Source organism: Clarias gariepinus, chromosome 3 (genome assembly GCF_024256425.1).
Source record: "Clarias gariepinus isolate MV-2021 ecotype Netherlands chromosome 3, CGAR_prim_01v2, whole genome shotgun sequence".
NCBI classification, from domain to species: domain Eukaryota; kingdom Metazoa; phylum Chordata; class Actinopteri; order Siluriformes; family Clariidae; genus Clarias; species Clarias gariepinus.
The window spans coordinates 29026674-29054568 of NC_071102.1; the positions used below are offsets into that span (position 1 = coordinate 29026674).

General features: G+C 41.2%; 1 protein-coding gene across 3 annotated transcripts in view; it reads left to right on the forward strand.

The window, feature by feature from the left end:
- Positions 1–27895, forward strand: part of atxn1a (ataxin 1a) — a 110450-nt gene that overhangs the window by 72991 nt on the left and 9564 nt on the right. For 2 of the 3 annotated variants that reach the window (XM_053491795.1, XM_053491797.1), the window contains exon 4: positions 25821–27863. In XM_053491795.1, the coding sequence (XP_053347770.1) occupies positions 26127–27863 (1737 nt within the window). In that variant the 5' untranslated portion in view covers positions 25821–26126. Of the gene's footprint in view, positions 1–17912; positions 18120–25820; positions 27864–27895 lie in introns of those variants that run through there. The other variant, XM_053491798.1, reaches the window with a different exon arrangement.

Sequence of the window (27895 nt, forward strand, 5' to 3'; positions counted from 1 at the left end):
GGCGTTTTGGATGATCAGTAAGCGTATGAACATATTCTGATATATGATTTCAGTGATTCTGTCTCTCTGGTTGTATTCTGCCAGAGGGGCTTAAGTACAGTCTGTTCTTTAGCAAAAGGCCAGTGGCCTCTGAAGGTGCGTGGTGAAGCATAGCAATTAATCACACTGCTGCGGCTTCTCTTCGTGCTCTCTTGAGGTTTTCTCTGAAGCATAAGGCTTCGGTGTGTTTGTTTTCTCATTGCCTACACTGGTTGGGACAAGACTGATGCTTTTCTTTTTCTTATTTACTGTTGCACTCGCTCATGGGTTGTGTCCTTCCCGGGTTTAGTGCACGTTCCGAATTAACATTCGTATGGAGGTGGTAAAAGAACCCAAATTCTTTACTCGGGTAAAGTGCCACTACACTGGGTTTGAAGTACAGCTTCAAACTCTTCACTCTAATTAAAGTTGAAAGATATAAACTCCTACATAGCGTAGGAAAGTAAATAAAGTATGAGAAAGAATCGAAAGAGAGAGGTGTCTGCTTCAGCTCACAGACTCATTTTATTTACTCTACTTGTAAATGAATGTCTTTTTCACCAAACAACTGGGGAACATGGGAAAACACTGCTGTAGCCTAACAATAGCTATATTTCCAATATCATAAATATTTGATCGCATAGTAAGAACTCTGACAATACCACCAAACTAAATTCTAGTAGCTACACCATATGACCAAAAGAATTTGGACACCAGATAATCTAGCCCAAATGTCTTGCCCCTTTAGTTGTTATGATATTCTCTAAGAAAGGTTCCTATTAGTTTTTTTGTGAGTGTGGCTCTGTGCAGGCCACCCGACCTCTTTCACATCAACCTTGCCTTTATGGGCCTCACTTTGTGCCCAGGGACATTATTATGCTGCAACCGGTTTGGGCCTCTTAGCTCCTGTGAAGTCAGATTGTAGTTCTATAGCATACAAAGACATTGTGAGAGATGTGAGATTACACATTTGTGGCAACAGTTTGGAGAGAAAGCATGTGGCGTAATGGTCAGGAGGGTGTTCACATACTTTTGACCATGTGGTGTATCTATCACAATACAGACTGCCTTGGTAAATATGAAGTGTGTGTATTCTTGCTGTCACATCTGTAAGGAATTCGGATGAACCTGTGTGATTTTGGGCCTCCGAGTGGCGCAGTGGTAAAGTTCTCACCCTATCATCTGGAGATGGCGAGTCGATTCCCGGGTGATGCTGTACCCTCTCGCTGCCGGAGGACTAATGAGAGCTGATTGGCCGAGCTCTCTCAAAGGAAAGGGATGAGAGGTAATATGTGCTCCCACATTAATCACGGCTCTACAGCCAGTCAGGGGCATCTGTGAGCTCACGCAAGCGGAAGGAGCAGATAGCGCTGTCCTCCGAGTGTGTTACGCCGCCCCCAACAGTGTATTCGAAAAGATTAGGTCGAGGAACACGAGAAAATTGGGGGGGGAATCCAAAACCAAAAAAAAAAATCACCTGTGTGATTTTAAAGGAATTTGTCACATGGTTGTCCAAACATTGGGGTCATGCTAATTCGGTAACAGTATGAATGCTGGGAAAATGTTGGTATCAGGTTGTTTCTGAAAAGCTTTGTTTTTTGAAAGCTACAATTATTTCGATAAAATGACGGTTGAAAGGTATTGACTACATGATGACGGGGTAATGAGTGCCAGTGACACAGTGTTATAAAAATGACTTTAAACTGATGGCCCGAGCAGGATTTGAACTCCGGTCACTGCGGTCGGAACACTGAATGCTTACCACTGAACCACAAGGGAACATACTGTTGATGCTCCAAAATGTGTGTACATAACTACGAGCGCCACAAACCCCATATTACCGTACAGTAATTTGGGATCTAAGATGCACCTCATGATAATATATATATATATAAAAAAAAATTAACAGGAATTTAACATTATAACACTAAGAGATAATTGAAATGAGATGCATGCACTGTGTGCATGAAGCTGTTGTGTTGTCCCTATCTCTAATCAGGTTCTTAATCCTGTTGGAACAAAGTGGACCATGAATGTGGTCAGACGGTGTGCGAATAGATATTAATTGGATTAAATGCTCCAAATAACGATTAAGATTTTGAGGTTGTGTTGTTGTGCAACATTTTTTCTTTGGGTTGTTCATGTGATGTTATGAGCAAAGTCATTTTAACTTTCAATTACAACCTAGCCTGACGTTGGACGTCACCGCAGAGTCCTACAACTACGCTAAATGCAATGCAATCGAGTTTTGAATTAAATTAAGTTTGGGACAAGCAGACTTTTAATCTGGGATTTTCAGTTTTTGTTAATGGATGCCAAGTAGGTTTAAACACCAGCAAAAAAAAAAAAAAAAACATCACAGAAGTTTTCAGTTTTCATGTTGGTGCAATGCTGTATCTGTAGAGCAGGCTTTAGAAGCCCACCACCTGCCGCGCTCCACACATCGGCCATGATGCCCTCTGGTTGCCAATAAATCGATTTTTAATCATATGGCAATACATATGAAGCCGAGCGAAATAGCCAGACTTGTGTAAGGTCGCAGAATACAATGGGTTACGTTGAAAACTTTGTTAGAAGAAGATAATGCTGTCTTATTTTTAGTGTGTATTAATACACTTAACTTGCTACGTAGCTTAAGGATATCTTAGCTACCAGTTTTTAACGTGGCCGATTAGGTTTTTTGCACACTTTCCATTTGGGCAAGTAATGGATTCCATGTACAGTAACAAAAAAGACTGTATTTCTAATCTCTGCATTCGAAATCTTTAATCTGCTGAAGTACCAAAGGAGTACATCATGCAATCAAAATACATGTTTACCACAATCTCTTTTTGGCAACTCGGAACGACTTATGGGGAAATTTATGACAAGGACCTTGATGTGCACTGTGCTTATTTTAGCTTTCAGCAAGCCATCTATTAACTCATAACTCAGAACTAATTTGGACGCCTCTGTCTTTTTTTGCACTGTCCACCTGCCCTTTTAAGATCGAGATCTCATTTATAGTTTATGGAAAGCACCCGGTGGGCCTTTAAGAGCTCTGTTACTCCAGACATGAGGGATGTGTGTGTATGTGTAGGCCTCAGTGAGTGTGTTAGGACAGCGGTGCTATTCTTGGCTGGCTGAGGGAAGTCTTGGCTCTCTGATGCATGGGAAAAAGTGTTCTTGGCAAGCGGAGCACTGGCATTCCATTGTGGCTCACTCTTTCTCTCCTTCTCCACTTAAAGCCATGTGGACGCTCACGTCTGAGAGCAAAACGCCGCAGAGAGAGAGAGAGAGAGAGAGGGAGAGAATACTGTTGTGTCGCTGTCTTTTTAACTTGGTGACACGTTTACACATCATACTTTCTCAGGCAGTAAAACAGACACCTGTTTTGTATCCCCAGGCCAGTCAGTGGTGTTCTTGTGTTCTCCTGGAATAAGACCTCAGAGTTTCAGGTATCCCTGGGGTTACATTGCTGCCATGACCACTTTTCATAGCACCTTACTTCTGTTCACAGACAGTTTTTGTTTGCAGGAGGTTCTGGACTACTGACTAGGGTAACTTCAAAGAAAGTACAGGTTTGAAAGGAATGATGTCAATGTTGATCCCTTAAGCATGAGTGTGTTTTGAGGTCTGGGAACACCCATTCAATGTTACTGTGGCTGGGTTATGGAAAAAAGAATGGCTGGCTTCTGGCTGGAATGTTTTTTCTTATTGTTGCATAGAGATGGGGAAGAATCTATTCAGTCACGGGCACTTACAGAACCGCAATACAAATCGAAGCAGAACATCATGATATCATGATAATATTGGCTTGGGATCCCTGGTTATTCCCAATCCAAGTATTACAGAAATACTTGGGCACATCTTCTTTAAAACCATAAATATGAATTAATTTATCCATTCCATTCATTCATTTGTACCGCTTATCCTGTAAACAGGGTCCCAGGAGACTTTAGGCACAAGGCCCAATCTATCGCAGGGCACACACACTCCCACACACACCATGGACAATTTGGGAACCCCAATTAACCCAATCTGCATGTCTTTGCACTGTGGGAGGCAGCCGGAGAACTTCATGCACACAGAAGCTTGGCAGAAATCGACCCTGGAGGTGCAAGGCTGCAGTTCTTACTACTTCATCTTGCCATCAGCCAGAAATATATTTCATCAAAAGAAAATCTATTGGGGAAGTTTACCTAAAGATGTCTAAATCCTTGCCAGCTATGTATCATTTTTTTTACATGCAGAATTGATGAGGCTTTCATCAATTTATTAATATTCCAGAGCAAAACAGACATAAGCCTAATCCAGTGTCCTCAACCCTGGTCCTCCAGAACCACCTGCCCTGCACATTTTAGTATCTTTTCATCTTCCATTACACCCGATTTAACTAATAGGCTAATTAACAGCCTATTCTGAATTAAAGTGTGTAATAGAGCAGGTAAAATACTGCAATATGCAGGATTGCAGGTGATCCCACAGGTTTAAGGTTGAGAACCACTGGCCTTTTATCCACTCAGGCTGTAATCAGATATCAGCAGGTAAAATGATGCGTTTGGCGAGACAGAATCAAATCTTTCTCGATTTTTACTTCACAATGTTAGAAATGTAGACAACAATTATATTTAGCTTTATTTATAGTTTTTGCTCATTAAAATAATAATTGCACATAATAATAATAATAATTATAATAATAATCATAATCATAATCATAATTATCATGTAGCCTGATGTAGTAACTGGTTCTATTCTAATAGCTTAAAGAACTATGATTTTGTAATTTTCCATATTTTTTATACACTTTTTAAAATATAGATATTGATAGAGTAATCTTAAGCATCACCCAATACAGATACTTATCCATTTTATTTCTTATTTTTTCCCACCAATATTTAATCCAGTCTGCTACCTGTTCTGTGTATTAGCTCGGTGCCCTGTGTAATAGTGGTGAAATGATTGCCCCTAACGTTTTATGTCATATTAGTTATTTTTGAATGGTTACCAGGCTGACTATATATCTGTTAAAATCATAGTAAGATTCTGGAGTAGCTGGAGCGTCTGAATGAAATGGAATATGTCGTTGTGACATATTATACAGTTTATCCGTCCAGCGTGTTGATGAACAGTAAAAAGACATCAGAACAAGATGTTTGTCTTTAAAAGTGGTTGACTTCAGATTTGAGATTAATGTGCTGATTGTGCTGGTGTTCAGAAAGGCCGGAACTCAGAACTGTCCTGTGGTTTCCAGCTTCAGATCTGCACTTCCTGCTGTGAACGGACCACCCAGAGCACATCAGTGAATCGGAATTTCCTCTGAAGTCAGTGGCAGGCCTCTAGCTCTCAGAGTGATGTGGCTTTGCACCTTGATCCACCTCCTATTTGGCAATGCTGAAAAAATATTCAACATCTATTAAGAAGTGACTTAATGTTTTCCAGGCTGCTGTTAGACATGAAGCTTGAGGCTTTTGGCTTTGGTGAGATAACTGTAACAGTAAGGCTTTACTAATATTTTACACCTTTAACTACGGGAAGAAACCATAAAAACTGCTTTAAAAAAAACTTTTATTTTATGCTTCGATCCTTACTGCCTGTGAGGGGATCTCTAGTTTCCTCCTACCTTCAAAAACAAAAAAGATAAATCGGCCCTAGGCAAATCAGAGTTTTATATTAATGACGTCTTCCTAATACACTGTTTCTTTGGTACTAACTTGCACAGGGACATTTGTGACAGATGATTATTGATAGGAGATATTTATTTAATGCAAGGATTGTTCATATCTTCCTAAGACTTGTCATGAAATTTCTTGTGAATAAAGGCTTTAAAGCTATTGACATTTATAGAAGACTTGAAGTTCAATACAGACTCTGTATTGTAATGTTGTTACAATACAGTGGACCATCAATCTGCACAACAGCTTGGCACAGGTTTTACGCCGGATGCCCTTCCTGAATGCAACCCTCCCATTTTATCTGGGCCTGGGACCGGCACTGCATGCAGTGGCTGGGTATTAAGTGATGTGGCACCCCACCGACGGGGCTCGAACCCGGAACCATAGATCCCCAAACCTCCAAGTGATTATTATTTTTTTTATTAAAGGAGTTCCTGGGAGGCCAGCATTTCACACTTGAAATAGGCAGTCTGATCATGGGTCCGGTGCACTGAGTAAACTTCCTACTTCGATGGTATCCAAGCGCTAGTGAAATGCTGGGATAAGTGCATTTGGGTATTTATAGAGAAATAAAGGTAGTTTTTACTTTCATATCTGTGTTCTGTTATTCTGCACTATCAAAAGTACTGCATTGAGTTGAATACCCTCTAGTGCTTTGTAACAGACACATTGTTTTCCACTATGGTAAAGTCTTTCGAATCTTACCATAGTGCCGAGGTGGTAATAATAAAGAGGTCGGTCAATTCCCCATAGCGATTCATACATGTAGAGATGAAGAAATTGTAATTACTAATAAATGATTTGGGTATGATGGGTAAACACAATTCAGGACAAGCTCTTTTAACTTGTGAGATGGTTTATGCAATACTGTACCTCTCGTATTTCATCAGCCACATCAGATTTTTCACTGCCATAGTATGCGTTTATGATTTCTAAGCCTTGTTCTTAGAAAACACATTAAGCGCCGTATTATCCCTGCAAACAGTCGCTGCGGGTGAGGAGTCGCATGCCTGCCTTGTGGAAGGTGACACTATGACCTTCGGTAGGCGTAGTGGGGCTGTCAGAGGGACCTGCTGAGTAAAGAGCGTGTATACACACACACACACACCATTTCTCATTTTACACACTTATCTAACCTGCTCAAAACCTCTGCATATATAATTTAGTATGAGGATTTATTTTGGGCCTTCAAGTCTTGCAGAACCATTCAACAGAACGAATAATGCATAACTTTTTATTAACAGCCATGTTCAAAAGTTAGTACATTTTCTTCTTGTGCAAAAACATAATTATCATTGTTTATTGAAACAGTGCATTTAAGAACAATAAAGAGAAAAAAAAGGAAACATGTGGCACGGTGGAAAAAGTTATATGTTGGTGTTTGTCTGAGTTTAGATTAGCCTTATACTGAGACCTGCTACGATCAGATGATTCTTATTGTTTTCGCACCCAAAAAAAACAGAATTAAAAGAGGGGGCACTAACTTTTGAACATGACTGTATATGTACAGTATATGTGCTGTATGTTAAGAGAAATAAGTTTGAGATACGTTGTAACTAATAGTGCATAATGGAACGTAGATCAAAACTTTGCAGTGTACACACACACACACACACACACACACAAACACACACACTATCCATCATCAGAAACCTGATCTCACATCAACAGAAAATACTGCATCCACAATCAAGACGTGTCAAGACGTTAATGTGTTACTACAGTAGGTGGCGTTGTTCTAATCTAACTTAACGCTATTCCTGCTCCATGTAGGAGTTGACAGGAGATAAATCAGCATTGTGGAAATCAGCATTCCTTAAATCTTCATATTTAGTCACCTTCCATACGGCTTATGTTGTGTACAGGACGACAGGTGCCTGAACAAGAGACTTAGGACACAAGGCATGGGATTTCTTAAATGATTTCATTTAAATATTCAAACCAGCCCACTTATCATTAGCAACCATATCATGATCAAATTCAGGTTTAATGATTCTATGCACTGCATTCCCTGTCACATGATGAATGACCTACTGGCTCATTGCATGAATTAGGCTGGTGTTCCTAATAAAGTGGCCAGCACAGCAGTTGATTTGCGACTGAGTGATTTGACATGTATAAGAACAAAGACTTGTTATTTACGAATCCAGCTCGCTCTTAGCTCGACCTAAAGTCCAGCCTGTGAGCTGTAGCTCTGAGCATGACCCGGTCCAGAGCAGTCATCTTTCACCCTTCTGTCTCTCTCTCTCTCTCTCTTTCTCTCACTGTCGTTCTTTCTTTCTTTCTGCTCTAGGTCGTAGAGTTCTCATGCTATCGGATTTCATGCTGTTTATAGAGAAGATGGCTGGCGGGGGGGTTGGAAAGGGTGGCCTGCTATTCTCCAGTGTTTATTAGCTCAGTGTTATCTAAATGTTTGATTTGCCACGAATGGATGATCACATAAAAAGGCTCCCATGATACCAAATAATCCTCATCATTAGTTCATCTTGTCGTATCTGCCAAAGATGCCTTATTTAAGATTTAAGCCTGTATGGTCAGTTGTCATGAAATGAGACTCGTACTGAAATGATAAAGGTTTTTAAATACATAGATTTGCAAATCCAGATGAATGATTTGCGTCAGTAGGCAGTGAACTGTAAAGAAAAAGAGAAAAGAAAGAAAAAAAAACCCCTAGTGAACATTTCTAGAAATTATCGAGTGTATTTGATAGAACCGGCGGTGTATGCATTAGTCAGCCATGCAGGGGTTATAGAGGGCTATTGTGGAGCGCAGCGGTGTCCTTAAAGCAATTCCCACAGTCTGCCCGCTGCTTTGTCTGGCCTGCTGCAGCCCAGGGGAGCCACAATGGAGGCAAGCAAGGCCACATGGAGCGCGGTCTCGTATTCACCTATCCATCCACAAAGAGGTGAGCGAGTGCTCACGGCGCTCTGCTGCCTTTCGATTTCGGACACATCAAGAACCCCGCAGCAGGTATCTAGGTTCCAGCGATATCCCACGCTGTGTGGGGGCTCATCCGTCATGTCTCCGACTGGATGTTTGTGTGTGCGCTTTCTTACCTGACGTTCACGCTAGCAAGCAACAAGCAAGCAGTAACTCTGAACTTTCCTCATGTACATGCTTGTACAACACCGAGCTGCAGTTTCAAAAAGAATAAAAAAAAAAGGATAACCTTGAGTTCATCCTGTCCTTTCATTTAATCACTATAGAGACATTCCTAAGAAGAAAAATAAAGGCTTTGTTGATTCTGGCGAGAAGCTAGTACACTAAGCTAATATGATAGCAAAGCCATTATAGCATTTTAAATAAAGGGACGCTGTGGACAGTTTCACACTACAAGCCCGAGCAACAAAACCGACTCATCGCTTGCTAGTGCGAATTAAAGGGCCACTTATTTATTCAGCGCTCTGTTTCTGTCCTGTTGTGACCTGGTGATGAGGAGTGAAGTGGACTGCACTGTTGGAGGGAGCTAGGGTCAAGAATCTGTTCGGTCAAGCAGGATTCGAGGAAAGGACAGGACCGGAAGAGACATACAGTACTGTACAGTAAGTCACCCTTTAAGAGGCAGCAAGTACGAAGGAGGTGTAACATTGTGAATGGGATCCTTAAGTGGCTTCATAGCGCTAATAAAGAAAGGTTTATCAAACTGTGGGGTAGTGGGTCAGGAGCAAATGTCCTCCCAACGATAGACATTACCTAAAAGTGTTGTGGAGACACAAAGTAAAAAAAAGGACTTGCATTGTCCAGTAGGTACACGACTCATTATTTGCATTAACATATTAATTATGGCAATGAAAGGTCTTAGGATAGTAAGGAAAAAGTGTGTGTTCATAAGTTGGCTGACATAAGGGACCTCCCTCCCTCCCTCCCTCGCAGTCATTTATAGTTACACCCTCAGACTTGGCTTGGACAGAACTAGAGAAAGAGAGAGAGAGAGAGAGAGAAAAACCAAGTGTGTGTGTGTTTGTTTGTGACGGAGAAAGATGAAGAAAGTGTGACAGCACTGAGGTGCTGTTAGGTTGGAGTTGCTTCAACTCTCACTCCATCCCTCACAGTGCTGTATTCATCTTGAAGCAGCATGGCACACACACACGCACACACACACACACACACACACACACACACACACACACACACACACGGACGCACTACTCAGGAATGTACATCACACACACACACACACACACACACACACACACACACACACAGAGGCTCATACACTTTTTCTCACCCACACAGAAATGCAATAAACTCTCACACACTGTTTTTTATAATAAAGTAATGAAGTGCTCAGGCACACTCCCTCATGTCATAATGTGCTGTTTCCCAGGGCAGCACATTATAACATGCATAAAGTTAATCTGCAGCCATTCATCTCCCAGCATGCCTCAGTGTGTGGTCATTACTGTGGGCATTAAAGCCTTTAGGCATTCTGGGTACTGCTGGGTCACTGTTTGTCTGTTCACACAGCCAATGAGCGCTCTGCTTCTGTCAGAGCCATACGTATGATCCATAGGCAGGGAGCCACCATTAACACACACTCCCGCCCTTATTTCCCATCATGCCTAACTTTATGGATTTGATAACAATGAGTAGCACGTATGATGATAGTATGCATGCCTGAGAGTGGGAGCGGTGTGTTCACGATTGTATGATAGTTGCAGTGATTCATATATGTGTACAAATATTTATTTAAATGGCTTAATGTTAAGTCTATATCAATTTTTTTTTTACCATAGGGGAGAACATGGGTGTGTTTTTGAATCCATGTATGAGAGCTGGTGAGTGGCCATGTTATGTCCTTTATGTACTATCATGGAGTCTTTGAGTTCATACAGTATTTGGAAGTGAGAGCACCTCTGAGTAGGCGTGTCTTACACATTATGGATCCGAATGTGGGTGTATACTGGTGTGTCTTCGCGTTCATGTTATATATGTTGACTGGGTAGGCCTGCATTGCATATTTTAAATAGGAACATTGCTACAGTACTGTGCAAAAAGTCTTGAGCCCCTTTATTTCTTCATATTTTGCTTTTTAAGAGCCAGGCTGTCTTGTATTTTTAATGTAGCCTTGAGGAATAGTTCTCCAGGCTTCCTGAAGGACTTTTTTGGCTCTCATTTTCAGTCCAGTCCATGTACTGTACTGTACCTGAGCAGTTTCAGAGGAATGTTTTTGTTTGTTAAGCAACACAGTGACCTATGAATAATTCAAGCAAAAAACCCTTAAGGCATGAACCAGTTAGAAAAAGGTGCAGATGATGACCGATGATCAGGTTGGTCATTAGTATACTGGTGATGCTGGATGCTGAGTTGTTGGAATAGACGAGAGAGGACATGAGGCTGCTGCTGCTGAGGCTGTTACATAAACAACCAGTTTTTATATTGTATCTTTAGGCACTTTGCAGCTTGTCACAGTAAAACATTTGTTTGCATTTATTTTAATTTATTCTACTGTACGTAATGGAATTTTATTTAATATGAAGAAATGAGAGGGGGCTCAAGACTTTTGCACAGTACTGTATGTACAATGTTTACTGTAAGTGTAAAGAAGACATCATAGGCATCCATTTGTTTATTCATACTAATCAAAGACATTCCCCCTGGCCAGAGTTTTGCACACAGACCCCAGGGGCTTTTAAAGTCGTTCTGGTAAAGTCTACGCACATGGTATCTGTTTGTCTACATTCCCAGGCAGTTATTTTCAGTTATACACCACTTGGGTCAAAGTATTTAGACAGTCATACAATTTAAAACATCTTGGCTCTGAATACCATTACAATGGATTTGAAATGAAGCAGTCAAGATGTGATTGAAGTGTAGACTTCAATCAGCTCCCGTGTGAATAGACTTCTCCAGGAAGACTTTAACAGCCTACAGGGTCGGTGTGCAAAAGTAATCGGACAGCCGACTGATAAACAACTTGATTCCTAGGTATTTCATAACAAATGAGGGAGATAAAAGGTCTGGTGTTTATTTGAAGTGTTGAATTTGTAATTGATAGCTGATCATGGGAACTCCAAGAGTAAAGGAGGACATCATTAGGGTGAAAAAATAAAGAAATGCACTGGGAGCTCACTCCGAATACTTATGGACTGACTGCATAGTGATTATACACTAAACATCAGTGAAACATAATTGCGCATAATTGCAACACATAATTCTACTCTGACTTTTAATGAGAGCATTTCTGTGAAGTCATGCACATTTAATTGACTTTTATTCAAGGTTTTGATTTGTACCCATTTAGTGAAGTGTTTTTACTGTATGCTTGTGTCAGATGGTACAATAATAAAATATATTATATATCTGCCGATTTAGTGAACCCAGTCAAACTTGGAGTCTATGAGTCCCAAGCTATGTCGTGCATTATACAGTAAGATGCTTTTCTGCACACTGTGGTTGTAAAACATGGTCATTTGAGTTACTGTAACGTTTCTATCAGCTCAGACCAATCTAGTCTGGCAATCCTCATTTGATCTCTCTTATCAGTGTAGTGTTTTCCTTGTTGCTCACTAGATGTTTTTTAGTTTTTACGCCACGTGACTGCTACTGTATGTGTGATCGCAGGGGATCAGCAGTTTCTAAAATACTCCAACCGGCCCATCTGTTACGGTCAAAGTCATTCAGATCACCTTCACCCCATTCTGATGTTTGATGTAAGCACTAAATAAAGCTCTTGTATGTGAAGCTGATTGATTTTGTGCACTGCATTGCTGCTGCATGATTGGAATTGCATAAATGAGCAATAGGGTGCATTAAAAAAAAGCGTGGAGAAAAATATACCATATTTGATGTAGATTTTATTCCAAAAATAGCACAAGGGTAATTAAACTGAAAAGTAAATCAAATACGTTCTAGAGGCAAATTCTAGAGTCAGCCAGAGTGGGTTATGGGCTCCAATCAGCCATAACATAATGTAGGTTTTGGGTTCCTCTTGTGCCACTGAGGTTGCTTTGGCCCTTTGGGGTGTGGCTCTCCAAGGCCTCTGGGGGTGTGCTGTGGTGTCTGGCACCAGGATACCTTTGGGTTGTGGGATTGGACTTGTTTGCCCGGAACATCCCATGGATACAGTATATTGTGGATGTGCAGAGGTTGGAGACCAGGTCGAAGGTCTTGAGCTCTCTGCCTGTAGGGCCCCATGTATGGTGGGCAGTGGGGCTCTGGTGCCTTTCTGTCGTGACCAGCATTGATTATTTTCCTGATTTGTGCTGGATTGGCTTTTCCTTTAGATTGAACTGGACAGACTGGCCTTTGGTCCCCGCGGACGTAGATCACTGGGTGGCCCGTGATCCTGTCACTAATTCGCTGGTTCATTCCACCTGTCGTTGACATTTATATTATGTAATTAGACAGTGATACATTCTTATTGTATTTGGAAGTAAATTATAATTGATTGATTGGATTCACTTAAGATTTAACATTCAGTTAAAATAATGAACTGGTTTACTGCACAGCCCTGCGTGTTATTGTTATTATATAAGGGCATGGTTTTAAAAGAAATCGAGAAAGAAATGTGGAGAGAGAGAAAAGTTACGCAGAAAAAAAAGCGATCATGTGAGTGTGAGGGGGGAAAACATACAGCTAAAGTGTTGTAGGCAGCGCTTCTGAAGTGTGTGTGTGTGTGTGTGTGTGTGTGGGAAGCCTGAAGAGCTTCAGCAGGTGGTCTGGGAGATTGGAGCTGTGTACTGAGGGAGTCAGAGCTACTCATATGGGTAGAAAGATTCCGCCGATTCTGACAAACCAAATCTACTTCAAATACTTCGGCTTAAAGATATGTTTGATTGTTAGGCATTTTCAGTTTATAACCCCACTATTCTGAGGGGAATGATCTAAAGGATTGTGTCTGATTATTGAGCTGATTTGGGTTGAAATCCTTCTCTGATTCCTGCTGTTCCCGTCATCCTTTTAGCCGTTCCAACACTCAGCTTTTATTTTTCTTGTTGTGTCGACGATTGTCCTTATTTTTTCCTTCTTCTTTTGTCTGCCTTTTCAATCCAAACACAATAAATTATCCTAAAGGTCCAGGAAAAGCGGCCATGGCTAATTGGCTGCCATGGCAACAGACGAGCTCTCCCTCGCTGCTTGTTTTCCTCGCTTGTTGCACTTGTGTAAACGGCACATGCTCCTCCTCCTCCGTACGTCTCATTCCCTACACACACAAGCACGCAGCCTCACACACTTCCCATGCTGAACTGAAAAGTGCTCGGGGGATTTCTCTGACTGGTGCATGCCTGGTTTCATCATGCAACCCTTTTTTGGCCTGCTCTGTCACATGATACTATAATTACACTAATATAAGCACCAAAGCTTTTATTAGCTTTATAATAACAGGCTGGTTCCGGGTATGTTGATGGAGGAAAAGCTTGCTCTTTGGAAGTGTATGCAAGAACTAGACCACTAATGTAGGCTTTCTGGAAACTAATTACACTTGTGTTTTACGTTGTGTAGAAAGGGACGCTGTTTCTGTTTACACCACACAAATAGATATTATATATTATACGTATATTAGAGACATAGATAACTCATGATGTAGTTCTGCAAAGCTGCTTAGATGCCATGTGATTGCGTCTCTGTAATCTATAATCTGTTGGGGTTTTTTACGGTTTCTTAAACAGCAAAACTTTTGATTTTTAATAATTTGATGTTTGATTTAACAAATCGTTTAGTCAGCATAAAGTCAAAAGGTGAGTGAGTGAGTTCTCACTGTTGTTCAGTTGCATTCAGTCTGATTTCGAAATTTCAGGGGCATACAATGCTGGGGTACTGTAGGTCTAAAAAGGATTATTTTCTTAACACATGTTTTAAATAAATGGGAACTTATAGGATGGCGACTAAACAGATGTGTGGCCATACGAAAACCATAGAATTGAGGCAAGTCAGAACAAATAATGCTTGATTTTGCTAAAAAGTATAAAGATTGGGCTTTGGGGCAATGGGAAAAGGTCATGTGGGTGATGAGTTCAGACTGAGCCACCAGATTGATGGGTGCGTCAGGATCAGAAGGGAAGCTCATGAAGCGATGAACCCATCATGCATAGTGCCCACTCTACAAGCAGTGTTATGATCTGGGGTTGCTTCAGCTGGTGAGGTCGAGGCTCAGCAACGTGATGTGGCAAAAAATGAAGTCAGCTGACGACCTGAACGTACTGAATGACCAGGTTATCACATTTATGTCGTTTTTTTTTTCTCTCGTATTTCAGTACTCAAATTGCGAGTTAGAAAATAAAAGAGTAGTTGGGAAAATAAAAGAGTAGTTGGGAGCATGAGGGATCACTTTCACACAGGACCATTGGGTGTGGGATGAACTCTTAAGAGTGTATAAACATTTTTTTGTTGGTCATGCAGTTACCGTTCCCATTTACTCTAAAAAGGCACAGCTCTTAAACATCCTGGCTGGGGTTTGTTAGAAAGAATTTTCATCGGAGTTGCAATTCATCTATCAGGCAGTAGAGGGATCCACAAATTACAGTCTGCTCTTTTAAAGAGAACGACCTTTGGAGAGCACTTAACTCTGGGAAGTGTTCGCTACTGGAGTGGAAGCTTTACTAGTGCGACCTCTGTCAGGTCTCTACTGTGTATACACAGTGGTGCTGAAGTGTAGGACATGTCCTAATAATCAGTGTGTTGCTAATCAGGTTTTCTAACTAACAATAGTGTAATACTATTTGTGTAGGTACCAGAGCGCTCCTATAAAACATACACGTGTGTGCACAAAGTTGTGGCTTGCAAAAAATGACACCCTAGCAAGTGAAATCGAAATTTTAAAACATTCCTACTTTAAGATTAAAAGAAACCAATTATACATTTTTAGACACATTAGTATTTTTAAACTCTATAATAATAAAATATAGAAAAACTTAGCTGTAGAAAAAAATAAAAGAACAAAATATAAAATATAAAAATATATCTAAAAAAACTTAGGTAATGAAGGTAATGCCTAAACAAGGATATTATGTATGCATGCTCATAAATATATATATGCACAGCAGAACCTCTGCATTCAAATTTCCTCCGTTCCAGAGACAAGTTTCTAAGGCGAAATTTCGTATTATGATACAAATTTTCCCATAAGAAATAATAAAAATGCTGATAATCCGTTCCACCCACCCAAACACATTACTAATATTTACCAATTTTCAACACTATAATATTTTCGCATACAAAAACAATCAAAACATTTGTAAAAGAAATATGTTAAATAATATTATATGATTTTTGCATATAAAAACGAAGTAAAAGATGAAACGTAAAGTTTTGAATCATACTGTACACGCAACTTATCCTGTTCGTTCATTCGTATACCATAAACGCTTCATACTGCGTGTTTCATATAAACTGTATATATAGTTCTTATTATACATTAGTCAGGTATAACTGACTACACTATCAAATTTTAGACTGACTTTATAAATAGTTTTACCATGTTGAGGATATTATGAGTCAGCGAGCCAAACACGTAGCTTAGAATAGTGTTAGGCGATCCCTGGGATGTAGTAGGTTATAATTAGCATCCCACTAAGCAATATAGGTTAAGATATGATTTCATTTACTTACTTACTTGGTTTCAAATATCGGTTATCGGTCTCCTTTATTCCTAATAATCTGTATAAGTATCAGCCCTGGCAGAAAATTTTATATTGGTCGACCCCTACTTACTGTACTTGTCATGAGCAAATAAGGCTACATTTTATAAATCTCCATTCTGAAGAATAGGTGCCGAGCAGGCAGAGATTGTACTTATCTAATAGCACCAGATATATATCTATAATCACAGTGCTGCTGAAAAGACCTGGAAAGTGGAATGTTTTGCTGCATGTTACTTCATCAACTTTTATTAAACTTATAGCATTCAAGTTACTGCTTCTGTTGCTTGACGGGCCTTACTGACGATTGACGGTCCTTACTGATGTATATAAATTTCAGCAGATTATGTGCATATACTTTCTCCTTCTCAGTGGAAAAAAAGTGTCAGAGCGACGTTCCGGTTCAGCGCTTCTCTACGGCTGACTGTGCTATAGAGTTTAGCTATGGCACTGACAGCAGCATTTCTTTCATGCTATGGGAAGCCGCGTAGTGTTGTCTTATAATATTTTGTATTTCCTTGTCACTAGAACAGTTCCGTCAAGTGTGCACCTGTTCCTGTTCCACTTTTAGTACTTTTTTTTCCCTCTCTCTCTCTCTCTCTCTCTCTCTCTCCCTGGATGGAGCAAGTAGTTTTGTCTAAAAGCTAATTAAAGATGAAGAGTTGTCCTTAATTATGTACCGTAAGTCATCTTTTATGTATATTACATTCAAATTACAGTGTAAAAGATATACATCGAAGAGTTTAGCTTTTTTTTTTTTTGCCATGTACCATAACTGTAGTTATTGTTGTTCCTGTAATAAGACGTGCATCGGGGCTCTTAGTGCTGCTAATGACTTTACTGTCAAGGCATTTATCTCCTGCAGTTTTGATTCAGGATTCAGTCTTTCACATTAACTAGGAATCTCAGCTTGGTAGGATGCATTCATTATCCTCTTTTGTTCAGTTACAGGGTGGTTTTGTATATAGGTAGGTTTGTAGTTATACCTTTTATAATGTGTTTTTTGTAAAGGGATCGACATACATGTAATACAGTATGTCCAGAAAACTGGTCATACAGTAAGATTTCAGATGCTAGTGCGCGGTAGTGCTGTGGTCCCTTTCCCTTAATGCATGCATGACCTATACAGTATATCGGATATCAGGTTTGGCTGATGCAGTGACCACCGAGTGAATCGATTTATAAAGAAACCAGCAACCATCCAGCTGCCTGTACGGTTGAGTGACAGCTGCAAAGACAGCTATGAACATTTGGTGAGGTGCATTAGCTGACCTTTTCTCTCCGGAGTGTCGGTGCTTAAATATATCCAATTATCACTCTTGTTTAATCTCGTTTAATCGTATTTTTCCATCCCTGTCTCGATCAACTATCTCATTTTCTTAGCCCTAGGTTGTCTGTGTGTGATTCCTCCTCCCTGTCTCCTCCTTCCTGCTTCTTGAGAGTGTAGTCTGGGCTTGGTGCCAGCTGGCGTATTCTTCTTCTTCTTTTTTTTTTTTTGAATGAATACCTGATGGAGTCGGTGGAGGGCAGTGAGGCGAGGCATGGGAGGAGCTGATTGAGTGAGTGAGTTAGAGCGTGTGTGTGTGTGTATGTGTGTGTTTGTAAGAGGAGAGAGAGAGAGAGAGAGAGAGGAGCTAGGCCCTTGCATAACACACACTGGTGTGCTACATGCATGCAGGCAGCAGGGAGCCGGCTCAGGGCTGCCTGTGTGTGACACTCAGGGCCTGGATGGCGGAGCGTAGCCTGAGCGTAGCCACACAGCGAGAGAAGAGAAAGGGAAGATGTAGGCAGCGTAGGGCAGAAGAGTTACAAAAAGAATTGTTTGCCTGTATGGACACTTTGGAAAAGATGGAACAGGAGTCCTAAGGTAAGCTTGACCTGTTTTTCACGCTCATGGACTCATGGTTTGGTTTGCCTCCTGTTGCTCACTACGGCACAAAGTGTGCGTTTATCCACGGTTCTCCCTTTAGAGTCGACCAGCCACAGGACTTTTCTTCCCAGCTCGGACGCAAAAGTGCAAGTCATGCAACTGCTCGGAAACTCCGTCGTGTTTAAAGAGTGCTCGGTTTCTGTTTAGGTCTTCCCCCTCGTCTGCTTTTGGTAGTGGATTTTGTGAGGACCTGGCGCTCAGACTCAGAATGATAGGGAAGCCAGGGAGAGCCGCGTTTGTGTGCCAAGTGTGTGCCCACCTCTTAAAGGTGTAGAGCCTTCTTTTAAGAGCAACAGTGCAGAATTGCAATGTGTCGTTGATTGCTAGGGATAATGCATTAGGGGCAATTACTCAAGATCTAGAATATTATGTGATTACATGCAGAATATCTGGATGCAGAATATCTGGATGCAGAATTATTAATTCTAATGAATAATTATGGAAGTGATGAACGGGAAAAAAAAGCGCACAGATTCAGGTGCGAGTAAACTTTCTTTAAGTTGGGAATGCATTTAACGTTCATGGTGTAGTCTATCCCTAGTAGATGGGACGTGAACTGGAATGCAGCCTGAATGGGATGCCAGGGCAACTCATACACTATCATGCAGTCAGTCCGCCTTGTTTTTGGGAGGAAACCAAAGAACCCAGAGGAAATCCGCATGGACGAGCACATGAAACTCCACACAGACGGTAACACGACCTTGGGATTGAACCAAGGAGCTTGGAGCTGTAAAGTAAAGTAGGTGATTGAAATATCAATTATGCAGACAAAATCAACATACCGTTAAGTAGGTTTTTGCTCATAATACACAAGCACCCTCAGCTCTGTGTTACACTATGCGTAACCGTGTGTGTATGTCCACACACTGCTGCTATGTGACCAACGTTGTTGGCATACTTGCCTGCATACAACATTTCAGAGATTTGTGGCAGTAGAGGGCGTGTCACAGCTAGACTTTTTTACCTGGCATGTTTCCGTGTTGAACTGTAAATGTTCCCACCACCTATTCGACACATCTTAATTTGTCTAAATGAGATGTCTCAAAATGTGAAAATTCCTTTAGGCTCATTTTTAAAACTTTCCACTGGTGTTGCGGTCACTTTGTTTAGTTAAGTGTGGTACTTTGTTTAGTCTACTGCCATGGACGTTGGCCACGTGCCATTACTGCACAACATTGCAGCAGCCAAAACGGTGCATAAACCTTATATTTTGTCACTTTGATTCAACCATGTTTTCATATCAGTTCCATCAGTGAATCTCATTTTTACGCTAGCAGACAAATACATTTTTTGACATTTGCCTGACCTGTTGCTCAGACTATGCGTAACATGATTGTGCAGGATCTTTCAATCTTATCCGAGTCAGCATCGACTTTGTTCAACTGTAAGCAGTTTTAATGCTACAGTACATAACCTGCACACTACAACAGTGTTGCTCCCAAAATATTGCCACACATGACTTTTTGTAATCGCCATAGCGTCCCATCAGCCAGCCTTGAAGAAAACTCATGTCTGTGTGTAGTTTGACATGTTCTCTCCCTCACATGTTTGTGTGGGTTTTCTCAAGACACACCATTTGGACAACAGTATCTGAACATCTGACCATTTATTGGTTTTAGTGGGTGTGGGAATTTCTGCCCTTTCAAAAGCATTAGTGAGGTTGGCGCTGATGTCATCCCGAAGACCTTCAGTGAGGCTGCGGTCAGAGCTCTGTGCCGGCCCCTTGAGTTGATTCACATCAGCTTTGCCAAACCATGACTTTATGGAACTTGCTTTGAGCACATGGGCATTATCATACAGGAACGGGATTGGGATTGGGATTTTCATTTCAGTGAAGGAAGTCTTAAAGCTACAGCATACAGAGACATTCTAGACAAGTTTATGTGTCTGTGTAATATACAGTACCTTTTGGTCATATAGTGCATATGCTGGTTGGATGATTGGATACACCGATCAGCTATAACATCAACACCACTGCCAGGTTAACTAAATAGCTTTCATTAAGAATTATACTCAAGACCCTTCTATGCTTGCGGGGACCAAAGGGTAGCCCACTTGGCCCAATCCCACAAAAAAAATCAATGCTGGCCATGACAGAAGGGTATCAGAACACCCAGTGCATCACAGCCTGTCACACATGGAGTCCAGCAGGCAAGGAGACTGACTCGGCTTTTAAGCTGCTCAGATCCCATTCCATTCGAGCACCCATGGGATGCATTGGAAAAACAATCCACTGCTAACATTCCAGGACCAAACATCACATCACACTCCCGAGGGGCCACAGGGCACAAGGGGAACCTAAAACCTAGGTGGTTTTAATGTTAATGGTTTTAATTCTATGGCTGATAGAAAAGCATTTAAAACTTACTTTTTCAGTTTAATTGGGCTTGTGCTGTTTTTGGAATAAACACTACATCAGAAATGGTATAGTTTTCTCCATGTGACAAAAACAATGTTTATTTATCAGGAATTTATCTTTTTAGGAATAATCTTTATTGCCTAAGCCTAAATGTTAGATTAGGACAAGTTGTGCATTCAAACAGAATATTTTGATCGAGATTAAAAGCATCTCAGTGCATCTGAGAATCATTTATTTTGTCTTTCATAATGATAGCAGCATATAGTGTGTGTAAAGTTACATATGTTGATAGGCGACAGGATGTAAAATTGTGATAAATGGCACTGATTCTACTTTGCTGCTCCCTGTAGCTCAGAGACCTTGAGTTGTAACTCATAGCCCTGATGGAGGACAATAAGTTTAGATTTCAAGTCATCTGATACTCACTATGCTCTGTGGAGCCTGTGTGTTCAGCAAGATCCAACTGATGGTCGTCTCTTTCACCGTGTTCTTCTTTTACAGTAGCTGTGTGTGCATGTGTGCCCCTTACAAGTATGTGCTTGCACAATACAAACCTCTTCACTACTCGTCTTTCACTGTGTGTCCTTCTGGTGTGTATGTGTGTGTGCCTTTTTGTTAATCTGTGTGCTGAGTAGTGTTCCTTCTAATGTAGGTCAGTAGAGGCTGCTCCATTGTGCTCCCTCCCTCCCCGATCGGGTGCAGTGTGCGTGCCGTGCTGTCTCTATAGTAGGAGAGCAGACCGAGCCGTGATTCTCTCCTCTTCCTTGTAATCCAGAGGGATAAAGCAGGGATGCTGCCATAGTGGAAGATTAGGCTTTCCCTCGGCCTGCTGTTTGGCTAGAAGATTGGCTTCGTTAATCTTCAATGTCAGACTGGTTGCATGAGACAGCCATAAAAACAGTCCAGTCGGTGCACTTTGAAGGGTTCAACCTCCTGATCTCTTGTGGTCATTTCTTTCATAGCTGTGATACTCAGCGCTTTAGAATGGAGTCCAAATTACAGATGGTTTAAAGCGGCATTTCAGATTTTTTTTTTTTAAAGAATGTGAGTTCAAGCTCAAGTCATGACCACACAAATTTCTGAAAAATCAAGACTCGATAAGCCATAATTTCCGTGGCATTATCATAAGGCATTTTTTTCTGTGTATCGAAAGTTTTAATATGTGGCACTTTACAGCAAGGTGTAAGTAATTTTGAAAACAGGATTTTTCCTTATTTGTTCAACCACATAAAACGCAGTCGAGGCAGCAACCAACATTAATTTTATATGAAACCAACATTCAATTATAACTGTATAGCCATATTAATCGATTCAGCTATGCAGTTTAATTAAATCGATTATGCAATTTAATTGATCTATTGTTGGTCAACTCATTTAAATTTTCAAAATGAAAAATTATTTAGGTAAACTTGGGTAAGCAAACCTTAAATTGTCAAAAATTGACCTTTCTTAAAAATGTACCATATCTTTTGCAGAAAATACCAACTGCTTCCATCTTCCTCAAATACTCACATTTTTAGACATTCCTCTTTTTTTTATTTTTGCATTGTGTCTTGACGACAGGGTGCCAAGATAGGAGCTGTGGTGTTGTATGAGAAAGTCTGGAGTGGCAGAGAAGTATGTTAGAGTGGTGCAAGACATGTATGAGAGCTGTGAGACAGTGGTGAGATGTGCTGTAGGTGTGACAGAAGAGTTCAAGGTGGAGGTGGGTCTGCATCAAGGGTCGGCTCTAAGGCCTTATTTGTTTGCTCTGGTGATGGACAGGATGAGTTGGAGGTAGAAGAGCTTAAGATGTTAAGGTTCTCTTTGGGAGTGACAAGGATGAATAGGATCGAGAATAAGTTCATCAGAGGAACAACCCATGTTAGATGTTTTGGAGATAAAGTCAGAGAGGCCAGATTGAGGTGGTTTGGACATGTTTAGAGGAGAGATTGTGAATATATCGGTAGAAGGATGCTGAGGTTGGAACTGCCAGGCAGGAGGTCTAGAGGAAGACCAAAGAGGAGATTTATGGATGCAGTGAGAGAGAACATGAAGTTACAGTAATTGGTGTGAGAAAGGAGAATGCAGAGGGTAGGGTTAGATGGAGGCAGATGATTCACTGTGGCCAAAAAACAAAGAAGACGACTTTCCTCTCTTTTGAATGCATGGGTAGTTGGTGCAATATCACCACCTACTTGACTGGAGTGTCAAGTAAAAGACAAAAAGAAAAATAGCTTATTGCGTTGTATGAGACATGACGTTTAGGTAATGAACAAGATTTTGTTATTGAATATTTTAGTAGTGATTCACACTTCAAAACCTGTAAGAAATATAGCTGCTTGAGACAAATCAGACAGTAAACATTATTGCTATTGAACAAATCGAAATGCAACAGAATGCCCAAAAATAGAGTTAAATTGAATTTGCAGCCTGGAACCCTTCACCTTCAACACATCATCAAAACCTATAAGGATAGAGCTGAACCATCAACTTTGTAGAAGAAATGTGGTCGGAAAAGAAATCATGAAGGAAGATCAGTTAAGCACTTGGTGAAGTTGCATGGTAAAAGAATCAACAGTAAAACCCTGGCTATGTTTAATAGTAAAAGTAAGAGCATTTCCATATGCACACAGTGTGATGAGAACTCACAGGATTGGTACTAAACAACTGTGTGGTCACAAGAAAACCACTTGTTAGTGAGGCTAATCAGAATAAAAAGCTTTAATTTGCTAGGGAGCATAAAGATTGGAATTTGGAGCAATGAAAAAGGGTCATGTGGTCTGATGAGTTCAGGTTGATCCTGTTCTAGAGCAATGGGTGCATCAGGGTAAGTGTGGCCACTGTACGAGACCCTGGAGGACTAAGGACATCTGAGTGGGAAGACAGCAAAATGTCTGTATGTCTCTGTCTCTGGTTTATTTACTTGCCATTTTTAAGGCTATTTTATAATAGTTACTAATGATGTTTGTAACCTCTGCAATGCTGGAATAACTCTTTCCACCAATGTCTGTAATTTCAATTTAGCTTACAGAATGTTAAAGAACAGTGATGAGCTGAAGATTAATTGGTTGCTAAAAGAACTTTCCTTTTTTCTTTGCCAGAATGTGCTTCCCTTTCTCTTTCTTTCCAAATCTGTCTTCTTCTCGCCTTCACTCCTTCTCATTCCTTTTTTAGTGTCATTTTTATCTTTTCACTGAAGTCACAAGGAAAGTATTTGCTGGTGTTAAGGAATGGTTCTCAGCCTCTCTCCTATAGGTGCGTGTTGCGCACTGAAGAACAGTTTAGCGTTCCCCCTACTCTAAAACATGTGATGTTCTGATGAACTCATCAGCTAATTAGCATCCATCCGAGAGCTAAACCTGATGTGTGGGAGACACAATACCACACAGTGGAGTGGGTCAGAGGGCTTAAACTGAAGAAGCGATGCACCCATCATCCTGATATAATTATGTGATATGCAACCTAAAGAGATTTGGCAAGCAGTATGCGTGTGTGCGTTTTTTTTTTTTATTATTCTTATTATTCTTAATTGCTACAGTAGTTCCTGAATAATGACTGTATTTTCCATACTTAATTCCAGTTCAGCTGATTAAATTTGGCATTGCAATATGATAGTCTACCAACAAAGGAATAATGCAATATAAAAGAGTTGCACCATCTCGATTCTGGCAATTCATTCATTCGCATACTTGAATGTTTTTGTCTGCTGTATTTACCACTGATGAAAATAGCCTGGAGGAAGAATAATCTGGACCGGCAGAAGAAGAATAAAGAAGAAACATGATATTATATCTTGGTATTATTTGCAAGTGACCCCAAAAACAGCAAGGTCATGTTTGTCATGTTTCTATAGCAGCTTGATGTATGTGTGTGTTTTTCATCTTTTTTCCCCTAAAATCCTGCACTTTCTGCATCATTTTTTTTTTCAAGTTTTTCCTGTTAAGTAGTTAAAATAGAGTTTAATACGTTTTTCTTTTTGGCCTAGTGTTTTTGTGTTTGCTGTTATTGGCAGGTGAAGCTTTAAGACATCTATGATAAGAAACAGGATTGTGGATCCATTTTAACCCCTTTAACCCCTTTTGGCAAATCCTCATCAACTCCCCAAGGTCACGACGGTCTCTCTGGTAGACTCGCAATGAAAAACCTGCCAATGGAACTCAGGACAGGATATGATTTTTTTTTCCCTCATTCTTTAGTAGATTTTTTTTTTCAGGAAACTTTTTCTAAATGCTTTTTGATGCAACTCGGTGGCTGCTTGTATCCAGTTTTATGCAGGATGTACTATCGGAGATGGTTGCTGCTCATTCGTATGAGAGCATGTTGTTAAACCATGCATGGCAAACCTATTCAGGGACGATTACTTATGTGGTTCTGTGAACTGTTCACGTGCATATATTAATCCAATTGAACCAACAGGGATGTTTAAGGTCTTTGCTATGCCAACTTGTGTGAAATTATTCTAACCAATTGTAAGGTTAATATTGGAGGCAGTATTGATATTAAAATCTTAATTAATTTTTATGCAACTTTTGGTATTCCAAGTTGTTTAGCAGGGACGGGATCACTTTGTCCACATGGGAATTGTCTCGATGGAACTTGTTTGAGTTATTTCCATTTACAAGGAAAGCATATTGCTGGAGAATATACAGTCATTCCAGACAAATTGGGTGCTTCCACCTGTGGCGTCACTTTGGGAAAGACCCAAATGTTATTTTTTTAAAAACACTTCTTAAATCATTACCATCCCACTCTTTGAAATGCAGAATATCTCTCCAACCACTGCTGGACAAAGCGCATAGAACCGAAGTGGGAGCAATCAATGAGGCACAGGGGGGGAATACTAAACAAGCAATATCTCTGAAAGATCAAAGGCTGATTATCTGGTTGATCTGCATGTTTTATAGTTCATTAGATGCGAACTCACATGAGCAGGCTGTTCTTCCATCGAATTAGCAGCACAGCTTACTATGTTCACCTTGTGAATGTCATTGTGAGCCAGATTGTTTTCATGAGCATTTATGAATTATGGATAGGATTCAGTACTGCATATTTGTACTGCACATGTGTATGCTGTATAGTTTTGGAGAAAGGTAGACAGCTGAAAGTGGAGTGATAATACTGCAAGTTAGAGATATATTGCCCATCTCTTTGCAACTGAACCTAAACACAATATATGTATATATACATTGCCAGCTATACACCATGGAGTGAACTTGATACCATTATGGGAATTCCTTAATTTGGTTATGCAATGAGTACCTAAAGTGTTTGTGCATCTGTTTTTGTGTGTTTTGCAGGTTTCTGCTACAGACTTGGAGACTTGCGTTCAGAGAGAAATGATTCCGCATGAATCGTGGCAAGCGCTCTCTCACAGCAGGCATGCGTTCTGTTGCTTTCTTTTGAGATCAGCATCCATCCAGCCATAAGGACAAGAAAAACCTCCCGTCACCCTCTTTTCTCCACCCCCAGTACCCCCACTGCACCAGCCAATCAGCGGGTGGAACAAGCAAAGAATAAGAGAGAGGTGCTAAGGGAAAACGAGTTAAAGAAATATATAGCATAAAGAAGCCACCTTAAAAAAAGGTACAGCAGATATATTTATCATGAAGTCCAACCAAGAGCGAAGCAATGAGTGTTTGCCTCCAAAGAAACGTGAAATTCCAGCATGTACCCTTCCCTCAGAGGATAGGCCCATGGTTATGGCGCCTGCCAGTGAGAGCCAGCGTGGAGGGAACCTTGCTTGGCTTGCCAGCATGGCCAGTGGGCACGAGGGCAAAAAGCAGCACACCAGCAGCTCAACAGAATCTGAAGGCCCACAGTTCAAACCAATGGTGTCCACTGTCGAGTCCGCTCGTGCTCCAACTGTAACAACTACCATCCCTGCTGTGCATCCTTCACCACTTTCTCAACACACAGGCCCCATTCAGTACTCACCCATGCCCCCCAATGTGCACTTTATCAGCCCATCATATGGAGCACCCTATACTAGCTACATATCTCCTCTTCTGCCCCCTGCATCCACCACCACCACCACATCCTCCCAGCGACACACTGAAGCTTACACTGGTACTACTTCTTCTCCAGCATCCAAACATGATCCAGTAATTTCCACTTCAGACACCATACCTCAACCCCATTCCACCCAGTATGTCCAAATTTCCAGCTCCCAACTCAGTGTAGTGCCTTGTACTGCATCCTCACCCCAAAGCCACCTTCCCCATCATCTTCAACATACACTCGCTCTTAGTGGGCCCTCTCAGTTTCTGCTTCAGTACTCAGATGGACCCATGCCTAAAAAGGAAGATGGCAGACCTAGAGAGATGCTAAACGGTGAGCCGGAAAGAAGCCGTCGCTTCAACCAGCTCTCCGAACCCAAGATCAGCAGCATAGCCAAAGGGTCTTTATCCACCCAGCATCACCACATCCACCAGCGAGAACACTACGAGACCCGGCACATGACGCTTCCGCCGGAATATGTCCAGGAAAATAACAACCTAAGGAACTCATTAGTTCTAGTTCCCAACAGTCATAACTCCAGCAATGTAGATCCAGGGGGAAATCAAGACAAGCTACCACCCCCTCTGGCCCCAGCTGAAAAAGGAGGCATCTGTGCAGGAAAGCCAGTTTCTCGCACTTCCTCAAGCACCTCTCATCCCTTTCCACCTCCTCCTTTACCTGTGGATAGTCTAAAGGCTGCAGTTACCACACTTTCACCCCATGCAGTTATCCATACCACACATAGTGCAACCGAGCCACTGTCCCTTGGCCTCACGTCCACCAACTTTTATCCGGCTCATCAGCCCATTATTGGGTACATTGCAGGTACAGGGCAGCCACAGCATGTCAGTTACCACACCAGCCTCCCTCCACACCTGCTTATCCCAGGAACTCAGCCTGTTATTATCCCTGTAAGTGGAGCAGAAGCTACTGCCACATCTACAGCACCAACTTTTGCTGCAGCACTGCCGCATGCATTTGTGACCTCGGCAACCCCGAAAGGTGAGTCCTTTGAGACACCAGCCTCCTACCCCCATTCGACAGGTGCTGTGGTTCAGGCACAACTACACTTACCTATCCTGCCAGCCTCTGCTAGCCTGCCAGCTACTCCACCTATACCCTCCACACCCGCTTTACCACCCTACTTCACCAAGGGTTCCATCATTCAACTAGCTGATGGGGAGCTGAAGCGTGTGGAGGACCTAAAGACAGAGGACTTTATTCAGAGTGCAGAAATCAGCAGCGAACTGAAGATTGACTCTAGTACTGTGGAGCGCATCGACAGCAGCCATACACCTAACTCTGCTATTATTCAATTCGCAGTGGGAGAGCATCGTTCACAGGTGGGCTTGCTCTATTTGTAGACTTGGATGAC